The 22,308-nt window shown below is 35.5% G+C and overlaps 3 protein-coding genes and 2 long non-coding RNA genes across 5 annotated transcripts in view; 2 read left to right on the top strand and 3 right to left on the bottom strand.

Moving 5' to 3' along the window:
- Nucleotides 1-1,732: 1,732 nt before the first annotated feature.
- On the top strand, nucleotides 1,733-11,793 carry LOC107581566 (long-chain-fatty-acid--CoA ligase 5-like). The gene is made up of 21 exons (XM_016267171.1): nucleotides 1,733-1,803; nucleotides 2,778-2,957; nucleotides 4,282-4,390; nucleotides 4,559-4,623; nucleotides 4,713-4,814; nucleotides 5,121-5,220; nucleotides 6,445-6,623; nucleotides 6,752-6,784; nucleotides 6,881-6,932; nucleotides 7,086-7,159; nucleotides 7,251-7,328; nucleotides 7,602-7,736; nucleotides 8,603-8,737; nucleotides 8,833-8,928; nucleotides 9,137-9,209; nucleotides 9,296-9,384; nucleotides 9,461-9,577; nucleotides 10,401-10,544; nucleotides 10,651-10,752; nucleotides 10,906-10,977; nucleotides 11,346-11,793. Exons 2-21 carry the CDS (start codon nucleotides 2,802-2,804, stop codon nucleotides 11,478-11,480), a joined length of 2,046 nt encoding a protein of 681 aa, XP_016122657.1. The 5' UTR covers nucleotides 1,733-1,803; nucleotides 2,778-2,801; the 3' UTR covers nucleotides 11,481-11,793.
- Nucleotides 11,794-11,904: 111 nt separating this feature from the next.
- On the bottom strand, nucleotides 11,905-12,687 carry LOC107581568 (uncharacterized). The gene is made up of 2 exons (XR_001608844.1): nucleotides 12,643-12,687; nucleotides 11,905-12,555 (listed from the first exon to the last, which is right to left on the bottom strand). It is a non-coding gene; the product is annotated as an uncharacterized lncRNA (long non-coding RNA).
- A 116-nt stretch (nucleotides 12,688-12,803) lies between these two features.
- LOC107581567 (uncharacterized) lies at nucleotides 12,804-13,598 on the bottom strand. The gene is made up of 2 exons (XR_001608843.1): nucleotides 13,542-13,598; nucleotides 12,804-13,454 (listed from the first exon to the last, which is right to left on the bottom strand). It is a non-coding gene; the product is annotated as an uncharacterized lncRNA (long non-coding RNA).
- Nucleotides 13,599-13,866: 268 nt separating this feature from the next.
- On the bottom strand, nucleotides 13,867-18,607 carry LOC107581631 (palmitoyltransferase ZDHHC6-like). The gene is made up of 7 exons (XM_016267256.1): nucleotides 18,060-18,607; nucleotides 17,287-17,378; nucleotides 16,194-16,353; nucleotides 15,779-15,940; nucleotides 15,596-15,649; nucleotides 14,009-14,176; nucleotides 13,867-13,896 (listed from the first exon to the last, which is right to left on the bottom strand). Exons 1-7 carry the CDS (start codon nucleotides 18,324-18,326, stop codon nucleotides 13,867-13,869), a joined length of 933 nt encoding a protein of 310 aa, XP_016122742.1. The 5' UTR covers nucleotides 18,327-18,607.
- A 3,424-nt stretch (nucleotides 18,608-22,031) lies between these two features.
- The window catches only part of LOC107581630 (vesicle transport through interaction with t-SNAREs homolog 1A-like), an 82,684-nt gene continuing 82,407 nt past the window's right edge, over nucleotides 22,032-22,308 (top strand). Inside the window, exon 1 of the mRNA XM_016267255.1 lies at nucleotides 22,032-22,118. Within this exon, the coding sequence (XP_016122741.1) occupies nucleotides 22,032-22,118 (87 nt within the window). The remainder of the gene's footprint in view (nucleotides 22,119-22,308) is intronic.

The raw sequence follows: 22,308 nt of genomic DNA, 5'->3' as shown, positions 1-22,308 counted from the left end.
AGTGCACGTTTTGCACGTTCTCAGCCAATTTTCACTAGCATGACCATAAGAAATTCAGGCTCACAAATCATGCTGGGATAACATGGATCAATAGGTTTTAAACAAACTTGTTGAATTTCATGCCAGCTCAAGTTCTGCTGCATATAAAGCAACAAAAATGTAAGAAAAATGGCTATGCACTGTATATATGCTGTACACACACACACACACACACACCACACACACACGTCTGGTCAGCTATCCTTGTGGAGACTCCATAGGCGTAATGGTTTTTCTACTGTACAGACTGTATATTCTATTGCCCTACACCAACCCTCCCCCTAAACCTACCCCTCACAGGAAACTTTCTGCATTTTTAGATTTTAAAAAAACTTAATTCTGTATGATTTATAAGCTTTTGTACCTGTGGGGACCACAATTTAGGTCCCCACCGTGACACGGGTCCCCATGAGTCTGTGTGTAGTCAGGTTTAAGTCCCCACTAGGATATATAAACCAGTACACACACACACACACACACACACACACACACACACAAACACACGCAGGTTTGTTTTTATGGTTTATGGGAACTCACCATAGGCGTAATGGTTTTTATACTGTACAAACCGTATTCTCTATTGCCCTACACCAACCCTACCCCTAAACCTACCCCTCACAGGAAACTTTCTGCATTTTTAGATTTTCAAAAAAACTCATTCTGAATTATCTATAAGCCTTTTGAATTATGGGGACACTGAAAATGTCCTCATAAATCACCTTCTCGTTGTAATACCTATGTCATTCCCATGTTATTATACAGATTTGTGTCCTCATAAACCACATAAACATGCACACACACACACATAATTTATATAAAAATTTAAATGGTACAATTTTAACATGAAAACACGTGTATGTAGATCTGTATTTTTGTATGTATGTATCACTTCAAGTTTGACCTAAATTGACCAACTCTGACTTAAATCTTCAAGCCTTGACAGCTCTCATTCTTTTAATTTCATTGTCTATTATCAGAACATATTACAAAACCCAAAGGTGCTCACATCTTATCTGTCATTACAGTCAAATGTCAAAGTTCAGCTGGGATGTCCCTCCTAAACTGCTGTGATAATGATGCCGAGACAAATGAGGTTAGAAAACAGTTTGTGTTCGTAAGATTATGTTGTGTCATTCATGAGGCGGCTAATAGGAGGTGTGACATGAGTAGCCTAATGCTGTTCTCTTGCTAACAAGGGTTTTATTGTCCCAGTGGCCTCCCTGATAGTCACTTTAAGCTGAGAAGCTGTAAATGGTGGGTTGAATCAGCAAAATATCACTGCAAACCACCAGAGTAATATGTAAACATGATGAAAACCTGAGTATTTGAGTGGGAGCAACTTTCAATCCAGCTTTAACACTGCATGCAATTCAGTGTCAATGTCACACTGACCGGCAAAGGCAAATGTCATAGTCCACTTTTCATACTAGCACTGTGTAGTTTCACATTTGTATGTTTTTAGCATGCAGACATTAAAGCACAGACTTGTGAATCTTGTGCAACACACATTTACTTTACAGGATTTAGGAACGTGTTGGTATAGCCATGATTCTGTTTATGTTCAGTCATTTGTATTATCAGGGAACAGATAGCAGCAATTGGTTCGAAGGTCACTCATGTGCTTGTTTTATTGGACCTGAGACCATGCCTTCCTTCTCAGTCTTTTTGTGGCTTCAGCAAACCTATGCAAAGGACTGCCTCGCGGGACTTTTTCTTCCAGTTCCATCACCTGACGGACAAACCGGACTCCTGCAGGTTATCCAGGTACTTGCTTCTATAAAATCTTTATTTGTTTAATTGCATATCCATATACCAATACATATAAAACATAACATTAGGCATAACACTAAGCAGTTAAATGATGATTATGGTGTGCTGATATAAATGTGCATTTATTGCTATGCTTGTTTAAAACAAAAACTGCATGATGCAGATGATTTTTTAAATTAAAAAACAGGACTATGTTTTGCAAACAAAAAGGCCTTGTGTCCATAGAGGAAGTTGCATTCGTAAATCTTTTCTTAAATAACTTGATTTCTCAGAGAAAGTTTAAGTTTCCTTTATTAAAATTATCTTGTCATTGTGACTTGGGTCAGATGTTTTGAACAATGAGATGTTCTGATCAATAAATAAAATTACGCTTAATATATTAACATAGGTGTGAGTCTTTAAGCTATGCTCAAATATATGCATAAAATGTATTATATATATAAAAGAACATTTCTTACTACTTACTACTAAGGGTAGTGGATGCTCTGGAGGCGGAAAAGGGTTATAAAACCTTTGCTAGACTTTGGCCTCCATAAATGCATGGCTGGGTAGATAATGTAATCAAATCCAATAGCATTTATAATAGCCATGTGTGCAATACTGGAGATCATGTGGAACAGCAACAGGTGTTGAACGATAAAACCAGTATCACTGGAGAATGTTAAGAATGAATTTCACTGAGAAAAAAAGCTTAATTTTGAGAAATATTTTTCTTAATTGGACTGTATTGTGCTCTTTAACCTTTGAATGAACTTATGCACTCTAACCTTCACCCCCAAAGGTCATACTGATATTTGTCTTCATTAATACCTTCTAATCAGTGCAGCGTCAAAACAGCACTAATGGGATTACAGGGACCTTGAACTTCCTGTTTATTCGCCTATATAGATATGACCACATAAAAGTAAATTAAAATACTATGTTATGTATGAAACTGACACTTCATGTTATTCTACATTTGTTTTTAGCAACTTCAGCAGATCCTGTACATTATGGAATTCTTGTTTGAGTTCCTTTTTACCCCGCTGTCCACTTCAGGACTAGTGTTTCTGTTTAGTCTCGCAGCTGTAGCTCTGGTCCATCTCAACACCAGGCCAAAACCACTGCAGCCACCCACAGACCTCAACCGACAGACTGTGGGTGTAGCGGTGAGTGTGATCTTTTGTCAGCTGTACGCGATATAATTTATTATGGTATAAATCAATCATTTGTCTTCTTAAAATGTCTTGTGAGTGATTTAGTCGGAATGTCCAGTTTTGTGAATAAATCTGCACATGCTAAAGTACTTAAGGAATTAGCATTGTGTTGTGACTTTTTTTTAATAAGATCAGCATTTGGAATGTGCTCTGAAACCCAACAGAAAAACCAAAAAAAGTATCATGTAAGATACAAAGGTAGCAAAAGTATAGATTTGGTTAAACATAAATAAAATATAAACAATAAAAATTTTTTTAAGGCTACTGATAAGGCTGGTGCCCTCATATGAAAAATACAGTATATACAGTAATATTGTGCAATACTCTTACAATTCAAAATAACTGTTTTCTATTTCAATATATTTTAAAAGTAATTTATTCCTGTTATGGTAGAGCTGAATTTGCAGCAGTTGTTACTCCAGTCTTCAATGTCAAATAGTCCTTCAAAAATCATTCTAATATGCTGATTTCTTGATGCTTAAGAAACATTTATTATTATTATTATTAATGCTGAAAGCGGTTGTTCTGCTCAATATTTCTGTGAAAACCATGATACATTTTTTTTTCAAAAGAACAGCATTAAAAATATATATGTAGAATTTTTTGTATCATGTAAGATACAAAGGTAGCAAAAGTATAGATTTGGTTAAACATAAATAAAATATAAACAATAAAACATTTTTTAAGGCTACTGATAAGGCTGGTGCCCTCATATGAAAAATACAGTATATACAGTAATATTGTGCAATACTCTTACAATTCAAAATAACTGTTTTCTATTTCAATATATTTTAAAAGTAATTTATTCCTGTTATGGTAGAGCTGAATTTGCAGCAGTTGTTACTCCAGTCTTCAATGTCAAATAGTCCTTCAAAAATCATTCTAATATGCTGATTTCTTGATGCTTAAGAAACATTTATTATTATTATTATTAATGCTGAAAGCGGTTGTTCTGCTCAATATTTCTGTGAAAACCATGATACATTTTTTTTTTCAAAAGAACAGCATTAAAAATATATATGTAGAATTTTTTGTGACAATGTGAAAGAATTTACTGTCACTTTAGTCAGTTTAATGCATCCTTGCTGAGTAAAAGTATTACCGTAATTTCTATCAAAAGAAAAATCTTACTGACCCCAAACTTTTGAACGGTAGTGTGTATACTGTACGATGTGTGTATATCACTTCATGGTGTTCTTGTGCAAGATTTATTATGGTTCTAAATGTCTTTTAGCACTTCCGTGGTTTAATATTACTGGCAAATATTTATTTACAGGGTGGTGCTAGAAAAACAACACTCTTGAAAGATGACAACTTGATCTCGTACTTATATGAGGATGCCAAAACGCTATATGACGTTTTTCAAAGAGGACTACGTGTCTCAGGTGAGAGGTAATGAGGTCAAAATTTGCAGTAACACAGAATGCTGACATTCATTTGAAATGAAATCAAGTCCTATTTTCATGCTAGCTATGTTAGTTGACATCTTTGGTGCATCTAATCTTTAGTCACACATGATTAGTCTGTGAGATATTTCATCTCTACCGTTGCAGGAAATGGACCGTGCTTGGGGTACAGAAAGAAGGGGCAACCTTATCAATGGCTTAAATACAAACAGGTATTTGTACCAACCACAAACATAATTTTGAGCTCAAAAGTGAGGACAGCTGAGGTCTTTGTATCAGTGCTTGCCTCTGATTGTCTCAGGTTTCAGACAGAGCTGAATTCTTGGGGTCTGGAATTATCCATCGTGGTCAGAAGCCATCGCAAGATTCATTTATTGGTATCTTCGCCCAGAACCGGCCAGAGGTGACATAATAAGCCTAAATGTCAATCAAAATCGATAACCTATAATCTAAACATCCTTTAAACAAGATAAAAATGGCTGAAAATATTAAGGCTTGTTAATTTTTCTTACTCAATTTAGATTTTTTTTCTTCCTGTTTTAAGCATTGATATAATAAAATGTAGTGCTATTTATGCATTAAACAACACAAAACATACAGTATGTGGCAAATTTATACCCAATAAGACAAGGCTATTTAAATATATCCTAATGCACTAGTGATGATCCAGTGTACTGTACATATACTAACCTCTTTTCCCTCTTTTCAGTGGATTATCGCTGAACTGGCCTGCTATACCTATTCCATGGTGGCAGTGCCTCTTTACGACACCTTGGGACCTGAGGCTCTTGTGTTCATCATTAATCGAGGTACTTAAGCCTGCTTGCTTGCATGCTTCATTAGAGGTGTTGGTCAGAGCAGCTTTAGTGATCACACCTGCTGAACTCGCCTGACTTATAATCCTTCGGAAGATGATGACTTTATTGTTTTAGTGACCTCAGTGACCTTGCTACTTCTACCTCCAGAGTTCAAGCTGCTTTGCTTACTTTCACATAATCACATAACTATTTTTCTATTTCTCTAACTAATGACTGATATTATAATTAAAGGTGAAGTGTGTCATTTTTGATGTTGAAATACTTCTCCTATGGCAGTTTAATATGCAGAGACAACTACTGTAAGCCATTCTTAGGTTAATTTTGTGAAAATACTGAGGCTCCGTGGAGCAGAGCTATTGAAACATTGCCGTGTTTGTTTCAATGATCCGACAGGTCAGCTTCTGGCTCAGCCAACGAGATGAGTTTGGGGTGGGACTATATGTTTAAAGGAAGGTTGGGGATGTTTGGGGGAATCTGCTTGAAAACATTTTGAGCTCCGTTTGGTGACACTAGTTGCAAATTACACACATCATCTTTAATTTAATCATTAATTAGGATATTGCTATATTATTGCTGCATGCAGTATACATTTCCATTCAAAGGTTTGTGCTGGGTAGTATATTTTAATGTTTTTGAAAGGAGTCTCTTACGCTCACCAAGGCTTTATGTATTTGATGGAAAATACAGTAATATTGTGAAATATTATCACAATTTAAAATAAATATTTTCCTTTTTTTAAATATCTTTTAAAGTGCAATTTATTCCTGTGGTGGCAACTAGAGCCCCAGATCCTTCAGAAATCATTCTAATATAGTGATTTGGTGCTCAAGAAACATTTCTCGTATTCATCAATGTTGAAAACAGTAATGTGACAGTTTTTCAGGATTATTTGATGAATAGAAAGTTTAAAAGAATGGAATTGGTTTGAATTTGAAATATTTTTAACATTATAAATATATTTACTGTCACTTTTGATCAAATCAACCTTGTTGAATAAATTAACCTTGTTGAATAAAAGTATTAATTTCTTTTAAAAAAAGAAAATTATATTGACTCCAGACTTTTGAACAGTAGTGTAATATCTTTACCTTTATGCTTACCATATAACTTCTTTATTTAACATATTTAATTTAAGGTATTATTTAGTGTTAATACCACAGTTATTTTGTGCTACATCTTATTGGATCTTTATAAGCACTTTATTTATCTGTGCAGCAAAGATATCCACAGTGATATGCGATAAGCAGGATAAGGCAGAAACGCTGCTGGATAACTGTGAGAAAAACCTCACACCTGTCTTGAAAACCATCATTCTCATGGACCCCTATGATTCTGCATTGATTGATAGAGGCTCTAAGAGTGGTGTGGAAGTCCTGTTCCTGAAAGATGTAGAGGTACACTGACAGCGCTATATGATAAGTAATAAATAATAAAACAATAATACAAAATATTAAAGGCTCTGATGTCTTTCAAAGTTGCAGAACAGAATATATATTTAAAAACATCTGCATGCTTTTTTTAGGCCTTGGGAAAGAACAACCATAACAGGCCTGTTGTGAGTAATTGGTTAATTATGAATTGCAATGTTTTTTAGCAAATAGTAGTTATCAATGTATTTGACAAACTCAGTGTGCTTTGATTTTATTTCCAGCCACCAAAACCAGAAGACCTAAGCATTATTTGCTTTACCAGTGGAACCACAGGTAAGTGTGATGTAATCTATTCTATTCTGCTTCAAGACCACAAAAAAACTGCAGGCCACATTTATATCTGTGAAGCCAATGCTGCTCCACCTCAAGTGAATTCTGTGGTGTGTTCTATGTGTAGAAGCTTTAATTGGGAATTCTCTGCTTCAGGGGATCCAAAGGGAGCCATGCTGACCCATGAAAATGTGGTTGCAGATGCAGCCGGCGTGGTTAAGACCTTTGAGGTGCTGTATGTGTGATGGCTACATGATTTTTACAAAGTCTCTATGCGTGTGTAGAATTTTAATGTTGGATGCCAAACCGATGTTTCTTCAGAGCGTCTTTGTGCCCGTTCCATCTGATGTGTCCATCTCGTTTTTGCCGCTGGCGCACATGTTTGAAAGAGTTGTACAGGTAAGCCGCTTTTTCATGTCCGATGCTTACCATCATCTTTAATGAAACATTGCTGAAGGCCTTTCAAATTTTCAGTGTCATGTACTAGAATCAGTTGTACAGGTAAGCCGCTTTTTCATGTCCGATGCTCACCATCATCTTTAATGAAACATTGCTGAAGGCCTTTCAAATTTTCAGTGTCATGTACTAGAATCTTTTATAAATCACATTTCTTTTACAGAAGAAGAACACTGACTGAAGTCATGCTTGCTTGTTTTTATTTATGTGTATCAGACAGTGCTGTACAGTGTCGGGGGAAGAGTCGGGTTTTTCCAAGGTGATATCAGACTTCTACCAGACGACATGAAAGCCCTGCAGCCTACTGTATTCCCAGTGGTTCCTCGTCTTCTGAATCGTGTTTACGACAAGGTATGAAGCTACACAAAGTCACTGTTGGGGCCGTTGCCTAATTCACATGGCTTGTTGTCATTTTTTATAGATGGGCCTCTATGCATTCTCTCAATAGTGTGTGTATGTAACGATAAAGGTAAGACTTAGACAAGATTTTTTATATTTCATATTTTGTTTATATACAACAAGCAATGTTCTCTCTAGAATTAATGCGGAATAGCAACACTTTCAGTCTGTCAGGGTTTTGTAGCATTAGTTGTGGAGAATTTTTAGTGACGTTTTCTGCAGCTCACATTACGCCAGTTGGCGGCGACAAGTGACTGTCAAGTGACTTATCATTTAATATATTTATTCGACCTATTAGTTCATCAGGAATGAAACTAGTAATTTTTTTTTGTCATTGAATTGTTCATTCAACCGATTTTTTAAAAAACTGTGATTTAGTCAAGGATAAGACACCACTATGGTGTGTTGCTCTGATGCTTGATGGTTGATTATGCTGTGCCTGGGAATAACTGGGAATATTTATGTCTAAATGAAGTTATTTAATTTTAACTTCTTGTTTATTATAATTTATAATTATCTGTATCAGCACAGCTGTGATTACCTTGTGGTACTCAGATTAGTGGGCGGAGTTACAAAGCATAACACAGCAGTAATATAAACCAACCAATCAACAAAATGTTCTGTAGCTCATCATTTGTCACAGTGTTAAAACTCAGACTTATATTAAAGAGGTTTGATTCACATCCCTAGCACAAACATGTGGGATGAGTTACCCACCAATGTTTAACACTACGAGTTTGTTAAATATGCATTTACACACAGAGCACCAACAAATAGCTCTATAAGCCTTTTATTGTTCGCTTTCTGCTGCCTTCCAGGTTCATAGTGGAGCTCAGACTCCATTTAAGAAATGGCTTCTGAACTTTGCCATTGAGAAGAAATGTGCAGAGGTCAAGCAGGGCATTATCAGGAATGACAGCATATGGGACAAACTTATCTTTCACAAAGTGCAGGTATCCCCAACATGGGAGGGTTTTTGAACTTGTTGGGGAAGAGTGGTGCTCCTGTGAGGAATGATTCTGGAAAAGTTTTGAATTGTCTTCTGCAGGAATCTCTGGGGGGCCGCGTGAGGGTGATGGTGACGGGGGCTGCTCCCATTTCTCCAACTGTGCTCACTTTTCTCCGTGCAAGCCTCGGGTGCCAGGTAAGGAATGAAGAAATGGGAGTATAACACCAAAATTGATGAAATATATTGCTTCTGTTTTGGCTTATAAAAGACAATGTGATGCAGTGGTGCTTTACTGTGTACTTAATAAACATGCCCACTGTCAAAGCAGGGTGTGTATGTATGTGTATTGATCTGGTGTCACAGTGACCCAGTGCTGACCCCTTTATCACTGGCCTGCTTCCAGATATTCGAGGCATATGGACAGACAGAGTGCACTGCGGCCTGCTCTTTCACCATACCGGGAGACTGGCATACTAGTGGGTTCCTGTAACTGAAAATCATGTTTTGTGTGTGTGTGAAACAACACATAGCACTGACTTATTTCATATACTGTTGATTTCAGGTCATGTTGGAGTTCCTATTCCATGTAATATTGTCAAACTTGTTGATGTGGAGGAAATGAATTACTTTGCATCCAATGGTGAAGGAGAGGTAATGGAACATCATTTTCTAGACCATATACCAAAATGTCATTGAAACGTCTTATAGCTTTGGTGTTTCATTTTAGGTTTGTGTCAAAGGGAAGAATGTGTTCCGTGGATATCTCAATGACCCAGAAAAGACAGCAGAGGCTTTGGGCAAAGATGGATGGCTGCACACTGGAGATATCGGCAAATGGCTGCCTGTGAGATCCCTTGTGTATAATGAAATATGACAATATTTTACATTTACTTTTGAATTAATTTACTAACTCTGTCTTTAATAATGCACCTTAGAAGGAACGAGATGTATAGGCATATTGTGTTGTGATATCAGCAGGCAGCCAAGGACCCAAAATCACAAAACTCAAAGCTGAATACAATACGTGCATGATCTTTAGCTCCAAAATGAGGAAGAGGCTTAATATTCTTGTGTTTAAATAATATAATGGTAATAAACTCCAAGAAACAAGCTCATGACCCTGTTTTCCCCAAAATACATTAATATATCGTACAATACCATTCAAAAGTTTGGGTTGGGTCAGTAAGAATTTTTTTAATTAAATTAATACTTTCATTCAGCAAGGATGCATTAAATTGATCAAAAGTAACAGTAAAGACATTTATGATGTTTCAAAATATTTCTATAAGATTTCATGTTTTCCACAAAATATTAAGCACCACGACTGTTTTCAAGTGTGATATTGTTTCTTGAGCACCAAATCATCATATTAGAATGATTTCTGAAGGATAATATGACACTGAAGTCTGGAGTAATGGCTGCAGATATTTCAGCTTTGCCATCACATGAATAAATGGCATTTTAAAATATATACAAATAGAAAACATTTAGTTTAAATTCACACTATTACAGTATTTTTTAATCAAATAAATGCAGCCTTAGCGAGCATAAGAAACGTCTTTGAAAAACATTGTAAAAATCATGACAAAATCGAGACCTCAAATTAATATGGTGGTGTAATTGTAACAGTTATGTTTATGGAAGTTATATTTTGTTCAATTTACCAGAGTGGAGTGCTGAAGATCATCGACAGGAAGAAAAACATCTTCAAACTGGCTCAAGGTGAATACATTGCACCAGAAAAGATTGAAAACGTTTACATTCGGAGCGCTCCAGTCGCCCAAGTGTTTGTGCATGGTGACAGTTTACAGGTGAAATTAATATGAATTCTTTGCTATTTCTGATGATAAAAATTCTGGTTTTACATTTTGAAGTGTATTATTATGTAGCCTAATATCTTCAATTGAATGCGTCCAGTCCTCTTTGGTGGCCATAGTGGTGCCAGACCCTGAAGTATTGCCAGGTTTTGCAGAAATACTGGGAGTGAAAGGTTCACTAGAGGAGCTTTGTAAAAACCAGGTACGCTGTATTTACATACTTTACCTTCGAAAATATGGGCATGCAACCCTTATGAAAAAATTCACTCTGAAGGATGTCTGCTAGTTTACTCGTGTGACATTTACAAAATAGTTACATATTAAGTTTTGCTCAATAATCTTCATTATTTTGTAGGAAATAAAGAAAGCAATCATCTCTGACCTCAACAAGCTGGGGCGTTCAGCAAGGCTGAAGTCATTTGAACAAGTAAGCACTTTTATGATCCAATAGGCTATTATTAGCATATATTACTGGTAAAGGAATAGTTCTCCCAAAAATGAAAATCTGCTGAAAATGGATCCTTGGCAGTGAATGAGTGCTGTCAGCAGTCCAAACAACTGATAAAAGCTTCACAATAATCCACAACTCCATTTGATCAATTAATGTCTTGTGAAGCAAAAAGCTATGTTTTAGTAATCCATCAAGACTGAAGATTTATGCACAGATCAAGCACTGTTTACAAGTGAAAACAGTCCAAAATGATTATGAACTAATAAGTCGTTGGATTTTGATGCATTGTGTGGTTTTCTTTTCATTTAATTGAACGTCTAATATAGTTATGTTCTCTTTTCAAGGTAAAAGACCTGTACCTGCATCCCGACATGTTCACTATAGAAAACGGTCTCCTCACTCCAACACTGAAAGCCAAACGGGCAGATCTCACTAAATTCTTTAAAGTTCAGATTGAGAGTCTTTATGCTAACATGTAGTGCATTAAAAGAATGCTGAGGATAGCCTGCGGTGTGACCATGTATTTATGAGTGCTGTTTGTGTTGTGATGTTTTTCTATATTTGCTCAAAGATTAAATATTTTGTAAGCACTGTATCAGCCTTAACTGCATGTATTAATCTGTGCCCAAGAGATTCTCATTGTCAGTCAAAAATACATATGTTTCGTCTGGATATATTATTATAAAACACATGTACGAACAGCCTTAAAAGATTTAATGAATACCAAAGAATGTTACATTTTTTTTTCTTCCAAGGACGAAAATGTGAAACATTAATGTCAATGTCAATACATCAATTAAATAAACAATTATATTTACATATAGGTGCTCTGTGGAGTAGAAACTAATTTTGTGGTTTGTTTTCCATTAAAAATACGAAGAAAATATAATTACGAAATTACTATACAGATCACGGATGTTTATTTGCCTCTGAAAACTTCAGCGAGGTTGACATCAGTTTTACAAAAAAGTAAGCCATCAAAAATAAAACAGAATTGTTGTTTCAATTATATAAACAATTCAGACAATTTGCATGACAAAGACCTTGTTACAACTGGAAAAAAGGCTTTGCATAATCAGCGTGGGCATCAATAAACAAGAGAGAGCAAGCGAGTAAGAGAAAGGCAAGAAGAAGAAGAAATAAGTTTCAAGTAGACATCTTAATAACCCACTTTAAATAACATATGCCCCAATCCCATTTTAATAAAAACCCCTTTTTCCTTCTCATTTGCCAGTTTCTCTGGCAGCTGTTCTTTGGAAATGAAATGTTATTAAGCTATGCAAGTTAATAACTTTGGGGCATCTGTCAGTATCAGTTTGCTTCAACACTTAGCGCTGGTGCCATTGAACAGCTTTACAAAAGAATCAGAAAGAAATTTGCATCTCAGCAGGGTTCAGGCCCTAATATTAGGTCCTCTGTTCAAAGCAAGCTGTGAAATATATATAATTCTGTATCATTGCTCTTTCTTTTCTTCACTTGCCGAATTATTCGCAGAGTCATAATGACACTTCTCCACACATCGCCGTGGAAACCATCCTCTAATTCGAAATCCAGCTATAGAAAGAGATATGATTTAAAACATCAAATTTATGAAACTTTTTAATTACTGAATTTGATCATATAACATGTTGAAAACTTTACCATTAGACTGTTCTTCATTCAAAACTTTGTCTCCATACATCCTCAATACATCAATTAAATAAACAATTATATTTACATATAGGTGCTCTGTGGAGTAGAAACTAATTTTGTGGTTTGTTTTCCATTAAAAATACGAAGAAAATATAATTACGAAATTACTATACAGATCACGGATGTTTATTTGCCTCTGAAAACTTCAGCGAGGTTGACATCAGTTTTACAAAAAAGTAAGCCATCAAAAATAAAACAGAATTGTTGTTTCAATTATATAAACAATTCAGACAATTTGCATGACAAAGACCTTGTTACAACTGGAAAAAAGGCTTTGCATAATCAGCGTGGGCATCAATAAACAAGAGAGAGCAAGCGAGTAAGAGAAAGGCAAGAAGAAGAAGAAATAAGTTTCAAGTAGACATCTTAATAACCCACTTTAAATAACATATGCCCCAATCCCATTTTAATAAAAACCCCTTTTTCCTTCTCATTTGCCAGTTTCTCTGGCAGCTGTTCTTTGGAAATGAAATGTTATTAAGTTATGCAAGTTAATAACTTTGGGGCGTCTGTCAGTATCAGTTTGCTTCAACACTTAGCGCTGGTGCCATTGAACAGCTTTACAAAAGAATCAGAAAGAAATTTGCATCTCAGCAGGGTTCAGGCCCTAATATTAGGTCCTCTGTTCAAAGCAAGCTGTGAAATATATATAATTCTGTATCATTGCTCTTTCTTTTCTTCACTTGCCGAATTATTCGCAGAGTCATAATGACACTTCTCCACACATCGCCGTGGAAACCATCCTCTAATTCGAAATCCAGCTATAGAAAGAGATATGATTTAAAACATCAAATTTATGAAACTTTTTAATTACTGAATTTGATCATATAACATGTTGAAAACTTTACCATTAGACTGTTCTTCATTCAAAACTTTGTCTCCATACATCCACCACCTGTTAATTAAAATTTAAAAAAAATGTTATCCCTAAACATCAATACCTAAACATTTTTTTATTACTGTTCAAATGTTTGGGGAGAGTAAGATTTTTTTTTTTTATGCTTTATGCTCATCAAGTTTGCATTTATTTGATCAAAAATACAGTAAACACAGTAATATTTTGAAATATTATCACAATTTAAGATAACTTTTTTCTATTTTAATATATAGTAATTTTTTCAATGTACAGGTGCATCTCAATGAATTAGAATGTCGTGGAAAAGTTCATTTATTTCAGTAAGTCAACTCAAATTGCTGCTCAATCTGAATAAAGAGGAACCAAAAATATCATCACAAACTGAGCTATAGAGCTGTATTAGACTGAAATATAATACCTAAAGAATGATCTGTTATACGTATTATGTTGAGTACATACGGTTAGAGTGTACTGGTTACACTTCTCATGCACAGGCCATTCGTTTCCATCTCCTATGGGGGTCCCGGACCAGGTGAACACCTGCTTGAAGTTCTCCCATCGACTGCTCAGATCATAGGGGAAGATGAAGTCTTCACCTGTTTGATAGTACTGGATTCTGTCTTTGGCCTGGGAACACAGAGATTCTTGCTTTAATGTAATAAACCCCACATGACTTACTGAATTCAGAGGTGGTCTTTTGTTCTATGCTTCCATAAGGTCTCATCTAGCCACAAAGACCCAATAAATACATGATTTTAATTTTTATATTGTACATGTGCATTTGGAGAGTCGACATGCAATGTTTTGTGCTATATGTTAAACTCTATTTTAAAGTACTATATAAACTACATTTTGCTATTATTTTATTACTTTGTAATTATTATTACATTATGAATACCTTACAACTGAAATGTTACACATACATTATTTTTCAAAATGAAACATCGCTGCAGAACAATTTAAGGACAATTAATTTCAGTAACAATTCAAGGGAATTTCAAAATTAGGTTACACTTTATTTTAAGGTGTCCTTTTTACAGTGTAATTATACATATAAGTATATTTATATATAAATATTACTTAACTACATGTACTTACCATATGGTTAGGATTTGGCTTAGGGTTACTTGCATGTAATTATGCATAATTAATTGTTATTATAATAGTAAGTACATGTAACATGTGCAACAAGGACACCTTAAAATAAAGTGTTACCCAAAATTATTTAAACAAATTCTGAATGACTATACCCCCGTAAAAAAAAAAAAATTTTTTTTTTAAACTATTTCAAATAAATTGTGTTCTTTTGAACTTTTCATCAAAGAATCTTGAAAAAAGTATGATTAAATATTAAATACTAAATTAAATTGTAATAATACTTCACAAAATTACAGTTTGTTTGTTTTTTTACTGTAGTTTTGATCAAATAAATGCAGTCTTGGTGACAATAACTGACTTCTTTCAATATATATACAGTGGTGTGAAAAAGTGTTGGCCCCCTTCCTGATTTCTTGTTTTTTTGCATGTTTGTCACACTTTAATGTTTCAGATCATCAAACAAATTTAAATATTAGTCAAAGATAACACAAGTAAACACAACATGCAGTTTTTAAATGAAGGTTTTTATTATTAAGGGAAAACTAAATCCAAAACTACATGGCCCTGTGTGAAAAAGTGTTTGCCCCCTAAACCTAATAACTGGTTGGGCCACCCTTAGCAGCAACAACTGCTATCATGCGATAACTTGCAATGAGTCTGTTACAGCGCTGTGGAGGAATTTTTTAAAAATCGAAATTACTCCAAACTTTTGAACAGTAGTGTATATTGATTTCCAGCTGTCTAGATTCTTGAACTTGATGGACTGGTCAATTAAAAAGACATTTAGCACCTCTATGTTTGTAGATGTTGATGACACTAAGTGCTCATAGTTCAGGGAAGTCTTTAAAGGACTACTCCTGAAAGAGTGTTGCTTTGCATTGGATTAGAGGAGGGATATTGGATTAGTTTACCTCATTTAGCTGATAAGCATACTGTAAACAAGCTTACTTTCTCCTCAATCCATGCTTCTACTGAGGTTTTGTTTCGTAGAATCACCTTCATCTAAAAGAAAAGACCATTTCTGATCAAAATTCAATTATATAGCAAGCTATGGATTAAACAGACCTTTTTTTGTGTGAAAGAAAATAAAGAAGCAAAGAAAGGAAGTGCAGTCAATTCAAAATGACATACCTGAATAAAAAACAACATCCCAACAGCAATAGTGGTACCCAGTGCCAGTCCCAGTGCAAAGAGAGTGGCTGCAAATGCTGCAATGCTGAAAGGCATGAAGGGATGGTGGATGTGCCGAGCAGCGCTCATGTCAATCTTCACTGAGCTCCAGCCAAATGAGATCTACAGCCAAGAAAATGGGCAGCACATCATCACAACAACCACGAGTAAGAAAAGTCGAGCCCGAGCATTAGTCACAAAATGTATGAACATTTCAACAGAAGCTCATCTTAGCTTAGCCTAGCCATTCCTGAATGAATGTTTTCAGGTAATATTTTACATTACGTGTACATTATGTGTCCATGCCACAGCTATTGAATGTTATTAGAATAAATTCCAGCAAAAATGAGAATAAATAATGTGAGAAAACACTTACCCGATCATAAAGTTGAGTGTACATGGTCATGATGAATATTAGCGCAGCATGTATGCAGCCCAGTGGAGCAAGCAGGAGGAAGCTGGTGAAGTACGCATGATTCAAGTGACCACAGCAGTTGTTGATCCAGGGACAATGATGATCCATCTTCATCACACACCTGAGGGAAGAAACCATTTTTATATTAATTATACATTTTTGATATATAAAGCAAATAATGGTTTAATAATAAATGAATTCACCCAAAATGAAATTTCATTCAAATAAACAGTCATCATGTACACACATACAGTGGGGCAAAAAAGTATTTAGTCAGCCACCAATTGTGCAAGTTCTCCCACTTAAAAAGATGAGAGAGGCCTGTAATTTTCATCATAGGTATACCTCAACTATGAGAGATAAAATGAGAAAAAAAAATCCAGAAAATCACATTGTAGGATTTTTAAAGAATTAATTGGTAAATTCCTCGGTAAAATAAGTATTTGGTCACCTACAAACAAGCAAGATTTCTGGCTCTCACAGACCTATAACTTCTTCTTTAAGAGGCTCCTCTGTCCTCCACTCGTTACCTGTATTAATGGCATCTGTTTGAACTCATTATCAGTATAAAAGACACCTGTCCAAAACCTCAAACAGTCACACTCCAAACCCCACCATGGCCAAGACCAAAGAGCTCAAACCTTTAAGACTATTTTAGAGAATGTTGGGGTCTCCAGGTTTGAAACAATATGAACAGAATTTTTATTTTGGTCTAAACTATGTCTTTAAAGCTGAAGTCTGTAATTTATGCGCCTCTGCTGTCATCAAAATGAAAATGCAACAGTAATAATTGTTTTCAAACAGGTTTCCTGAAATGGTCGACAAAATAATAGTCCCACCCCAAACTAACACCACTGGTTGAGCCGATGTTGCTGTGTTTGGTCGGTTGAGATTGTATTTTTGAGGGAAATTAACCTACAAATGGCTTAACTGTCTTAGCATATTAAAGTGGGATGGGAAAATATATAGTTTATTTTTATTTTTAATGACACACTTCAGCTTTAAAATGCATCCATATTAATAGAAACTAGCCTGTTTTTTTAAACAAATCTACCTGTTACATTTGCGACAGTGATGTGACCTTGGGGCTTTATAGCCTTGGCACAATCTACAGAACTGTAAGTACATAATATCTTGTTGATTCTCCTGTTAGAAAACACAAACAACAACATAAGTCATATTAGACATGCTGATTGCAGACACCTTTAGAAAACAGACAATATCATACAACAGACACATGCTTTAAAATCTTTGTACACAGTACTGTTAAAAAGTACTGTATAAAAAGTTTAAAAAGATTGTGTTGGAAAGAAATTAATACTTTTATTCCGCACGGATGCATTAAATTATTTAAAAATGACAGTAAAGACTTTTATAATGTTACTATTTTATAATGTTAATAAATGCTGTTCTTTTGAACTTTTTATTCATCAAAAAAATCCTGAAAAAAAAAGCACATCACATTTTTGGACAAAAATATTAAGCAGCATAACTGTTTTCGATATTGATAATAATAGGAAATGTTTCTCAAGCACCAAATCAGCATATTAGAATGATCTCTGAAGGATCATGTGACACCGAAGACTGGAGTAAAGGCTGCTGAAAAATCAGCTTTGCCATAACAGGAATAAATTACATTTTAAAAATAATGTAATATAGAAAACAGTTACAGTATTTTAAATTGCAATTGTAATAATATTGTAATAATAATAATATATTCCTGTATTTTTTTGATCAAATAAATGCAGGCTTGTGTGAGAATAAAAGACTTCTTTTAAAAAACATAAAAAATGGTAACCTTCTGAAAACAGCCCAAAACAGACTTACCGGTTTCCACTCCAGTGGAATGTAACCAGGGCCTACAAACATGGCATTAAAGTAGTTGTAAAGAATGAGGACAGTCCAGTTAATGAGCATGATGAAGTTAATGCTGCCCCCAGTGGTGTCCAGTGGCCAGTACCAGATGATGGAGTCCAGTATTGCCATGGAGGAGCACACGCCGATGACCGTCAGAGCGATGATCGGACCCCAGTGGAACAGCCTCTTGACCTCATGGAGGTTCTCAAACACAATTATAGCAGACAGAATATTCATTGTTTCGGTGGATTTCGGTGTCTTTAAGGTCCTCAATGTAACAGATGAAGTTGTCAGGCGTGTTGTCTATGTTTACTGCAGTGACTTAAAGAGGTCAAAGGGCATCTTTTCTGTCTTCTCCGAAACAACCAGCAATCCGCTACGTCACCAGTCACAGGGGCCAGCCATTTCCTAGAGCTCCAGACTCTGTCAGCGTGTGGCATCCTTCCGTACTAATCCTCTGATCGCCCTATCCTCGAGCTAAAGCCTAGCCATCCATCTGAAGAGAAGGCAGGTGGAGAAAACAAAGAACATGGAAGAGGAAGACAGAATCCAAATGACTCACCTCACACAAAATGTTAACATGGTAACCATAATTTAAGTCAAAATACCACAGTTAACTTTCGTTTCAGTTTATTTCTGTATAACTTGACAAATTAATATGGGATCTGCATAGATAGATAGATAGATAGATTGAAGAAATAGATAGATTGATTAATAGATAGATCTATCTATAACTATAGTCAGACAGACAGACAAAGACATGGACAGATAAATATGCATATATATATACCAGACAGTATAGACCAGGGATCCTCAAATCTGGCCCACGAGATCCACTTTCCTGCAGAGTTTAGCTCTAACCCTAATCAAACACACCTGAGTATACTAATCAGAGTCTTCAGGATCATTAGAAAATCACAGGTAGGTGAGTTTGATCAGGGTTGGAGCTAAACTCTGCAGCGCATTGGCCCTCCAGGGCAAGATTTGAGGAACCCTGGTATAGACAGTATTCAGTGAGATAGAGATGCAAGATCCTACTTTGACAGTCTGCTGTTATTTATGAACATAACACAACAACAACTAATTTTGTCAGACTTAAAGACTTGGATACAATAGGTTAGAAATCTTTTATATATTTCAGGCCAAGGATTGAGAGATGGGACAGGGGGACCCTCAGTGACATATTGTGTAAGAATTAGTGTTGCATTTTAAGCCTGGCTGTCATCCATTTTTATCAGATTGTATTTACTCTTACGCTTTATTAAGATGCTTACATTAGCCATATACTTTTGCATTACATATTTTACAATTTGACTTAATATGTTTTGATGTGGTAGGACATTTAACATTTAGCTAAACTTATGTCATGACCCTTCAGGACTAGTCACATGATCCTTCAGAAATCATTTTAATGTGCTGATTTGGCGCTCATGAAATATTTCTTACTACTGTCAATGTTTAAAACCGTTTTTGATACCTAATATTTTGGTGGAAACCGTGAAAACAAATTCTTTTATTCACCAAGTGCGCATTAAAAGAATCAAAAATGACAGTGAAGACCTTTTATAATGTAACAAAAGATTTCTACCTATTTCAAATAACTAACTCTTTCATTGAACTTTCTATTCAACAGAAGAATCCTGACCAAATGTATCACAGTTTCCTCAAAAATATTAACTAGCAAAAACTGTTAAACATTGATAATAATAACCATTAAAAACTGATGATAATTAATAATTGAGCAAAAAATATGCATATTAGAATGATTTCTGAAGGATAATGTGTCACTGAAGACTGGAGTAATGGCTGCTAAAAATTCAGGTGGTCCCCTGCAGCACCGCCATGGAGCCCCTAGAGGTTGTGGACCCCTGTTGTATCCCCCTTTACTAGGTCAACATAGGCACTGTATACTGTGCCACATAGATGTACACAGAAGCAGTTATGTCAACATTTCTATGCTAAGCTCGGACTGATTGATTTAAAATTAGCTCCAGCTGGGACCCTTTAGGACTGCAAGTTGTCATAAGTCTACTTCTACATCTGTAAAGCTACTGTTGTTTTACTTATGTGCGTTTAATTATTCAAATCAGACAAATACGTTGCCATGGGGACGATGCTATGAGATGAGTGTGATGTTGGATAGGTGAGAGAACGCTCAGAGGGTCTAAAAATAACTTTATTAGAAAATATAATCAAACCTGTGTTTATAAAGGATTTTCTTTCTAGTCATAAGTGTCCCATAAGCCCATAAGAAATATGTTTCATGCTCTTATGTTCTGTCTGATATTATTTGGCTGAATGGTAGGACGATAGCAGAGGTTTGTATGAATAGATAACAAAAGAATGCAGAAAATAAAACATCTGAAATCAAGAATAGAATGAAATACATCCCTGTGTATTTTGCACAGCAGATGAACTATATACCCTACTATTGTTCAAAAGTTTGGGGTCAGTAAGATTTTTTTAAAATGGGTAACGCTTTAGTTTAGGGACCAATTCTCACTATTAACTAGTTGCTTATCAACATGCATATTACTAGCATATTGGCTGTTTATTAGTAATTGTAAAACACATATTAATGCCTTATTCTGCATGACCATATTTTATATCCCTAATCCTACCCCATACCTAAACTTAACAACTATCTTACTAACTATTAATAAGCAGCAAATTAGAAGTTGTAGAAAATGTTTAATTATTATTGCTGTTAATTTATTTGAGTTTACATAACAAATTTAAAGAGACAAAATTTCTGAATGTATTTGTTTGAAATCCCTGAGATGTCAGATACAAGCCTTATGGCCGAGAGAAATGTCAGTGGTTGCTTGAGTTTATTGTTTTCAGTGTTTCTGTATGCTTGTTTGCCCTTTCTGAACTGTTCAGGGAAGCAAAAGTGTGGTATTGCTAGATATGGTCTATCCTCTGGAAATTCTCCTTAGGATGCTTTTGAAGTTGATATAACGTTTTGTTTTGCTCACATTGTGAACTTCAGAAATGCAGTTCAGTTTCAGTTCAAAATTCAATACATAAATTGAATTCAAGATCTTGTTCTGACTTTGCTGGATTAGAAGTAAAAGTCAGTGAAAGACAATGAAAGGTTACTTTCATGCAGTCTGGTGACTTTTAATGTTTCAGTCAGTATTAAACCTCAGAGGTCTGGTCTCATAATAACCTGATGTACTCACTCGGTGCTTTGTACGTCAACAAAAGGTGAGAGGGATTAATCACTTATTCAAAATCATACAGCAGCGTGTGCTCAGTTCGGTGAGCACTGTCAAACAATTGCATGCGATTGGCTTTTCTTTGCATTATTTAAGCATATTGAAAATAATGAGAATGTGTAATGTGGTGAATTGTTAAAGCTTAAATTGCTTCTTCAGAGTTTGGCAGAAACAAACATTGTGTCATCAGACCGGCCCACCACCAGCTGCTAAATCTATTTAAATAAGTCCACTGAATATGAACAAAGCCATAAGCAAAGCATGCTCATTAGTGATGGCCTAACCTTTCTCACTGTTGCCAGAGGAGTTCAGCTCTTGAATTCAAATCTCAATTATGCCTATAAATTTTTTTTTTCTGTTTCCTAGGTACACAAATTTGTTTGCGACCAACAATGGCTTCAACAAAGCAGCTTACGCTATTGTTCTCATGGCATTGTGCAGTGTCACATGTGTAGAAACATTGATAAAAACCAGTGGACGGATATAATGCCCGTGGCCATTTTTTCCCGCTCAAATCGACCAAATTCATTCACTTGAGAATCTCCAAGATGTTTTGTTTTGTTGAACAGCGCAAAACTTGTAGTTGTGAAACATGAATTTGAAAATAATGCAAGGCCTTGCTCCATTAAACATAAATGTGTATGTTTTTTTTTAGGTGGATTTGCACAAAGAGAACGAGCTGTCAATCAGTCTCAATGAAAAATTGAGCAGAGATGCAAAGATGCATCTACAAGTCGAACTTTTCTCAGTGCAACGCTTTGCCCAAAGAGCACCTGACCTTGTGGTACTGCCCCATGCACCTGCAATAGTGAGATATATATTTCAACCTGCCCTATGCCAGGGGTGAATAGAGAGGCCCCAGTGTTTGCTCACCTTGTAGAGAATCGCCCCTGGCTGTTTACACTGTGTGGGCTGTGAGGTTGCACACAGATTTTAAAAATGGATTGATGACCACCAAAAGACATTAGAAAGCCAAAGGGCAAAACAGAAGTTCACTT

This window comes from Sinocyclocheilus grahami, unplaced genomic scaffold, assembly GCF_001515645.1.
Source record: "Sinocyclocheilus grahami isolate Dianchi unplaced genomic scaffold, SAMN03320097.WGS_v1.1 scaffold36.1, whole genome shotgun sequence".
Taxonomy (NCBI): Eukaryota; Metazoa; Chordata; class Actinopteri; order Cypriniformes; family Cyprinidae; genus Sinocyclocheilus; species Sinocyclocheilus grahami.
The sequence above is the reverse complement of the archived record's forward strand: the minus strand, read 5'-3'. Positions and strand labels throughout refer to the sequence as shown.

Excerpts from the sequence above, each read along its gene's own strand:
- LOC107581566 (XM_016267171.1), top strand. The coding sequence starts at position 2,802 with ATGGAATTCTTGTTTGAGTTCCTTTTTACCCCGCTGTCCACTTCAGGA. Across the intron at positions 7,160-7,250 it reads GCGTGGTTAAGACCTTTGAG|AGCGTCTTTGTGCCCGTTCC; the intron begins GTGCTGTATGTG and ends ATGTTTCTTCAG. Across the intron at positions 10,978-11,345 it reads GGCTGAAGTCATTTGAACAA|GTAAAAGACCTGTACCTGCA; the intron begins GTAAGCACTTTT and ends TCTCTTTTCAAG.
- LOC107581631 (XM_016267256.1), bottom strand. The coding sequence starts at position 18,326 with ATGAATATTCTGTCTGCTATAATTGTGTTTGAGAACCTCCATGAGGTC. Across the intron at positions 15,941-16,193 it reads ACACTCAACTTTATGATCGG|ATCTCATTTGGCTGGAGCTC; the intron begins GTAAGTGTTTTC and ends TCTTGGCTGTAG. Across the intron at positions 15,650-15,778 it reads GGATGTTGTTTTTTATTCAG|ATGAAGGTGATTCTACGAAA; the intron begins GTATGTCATTTT and ends CTTTTCTTTTAG.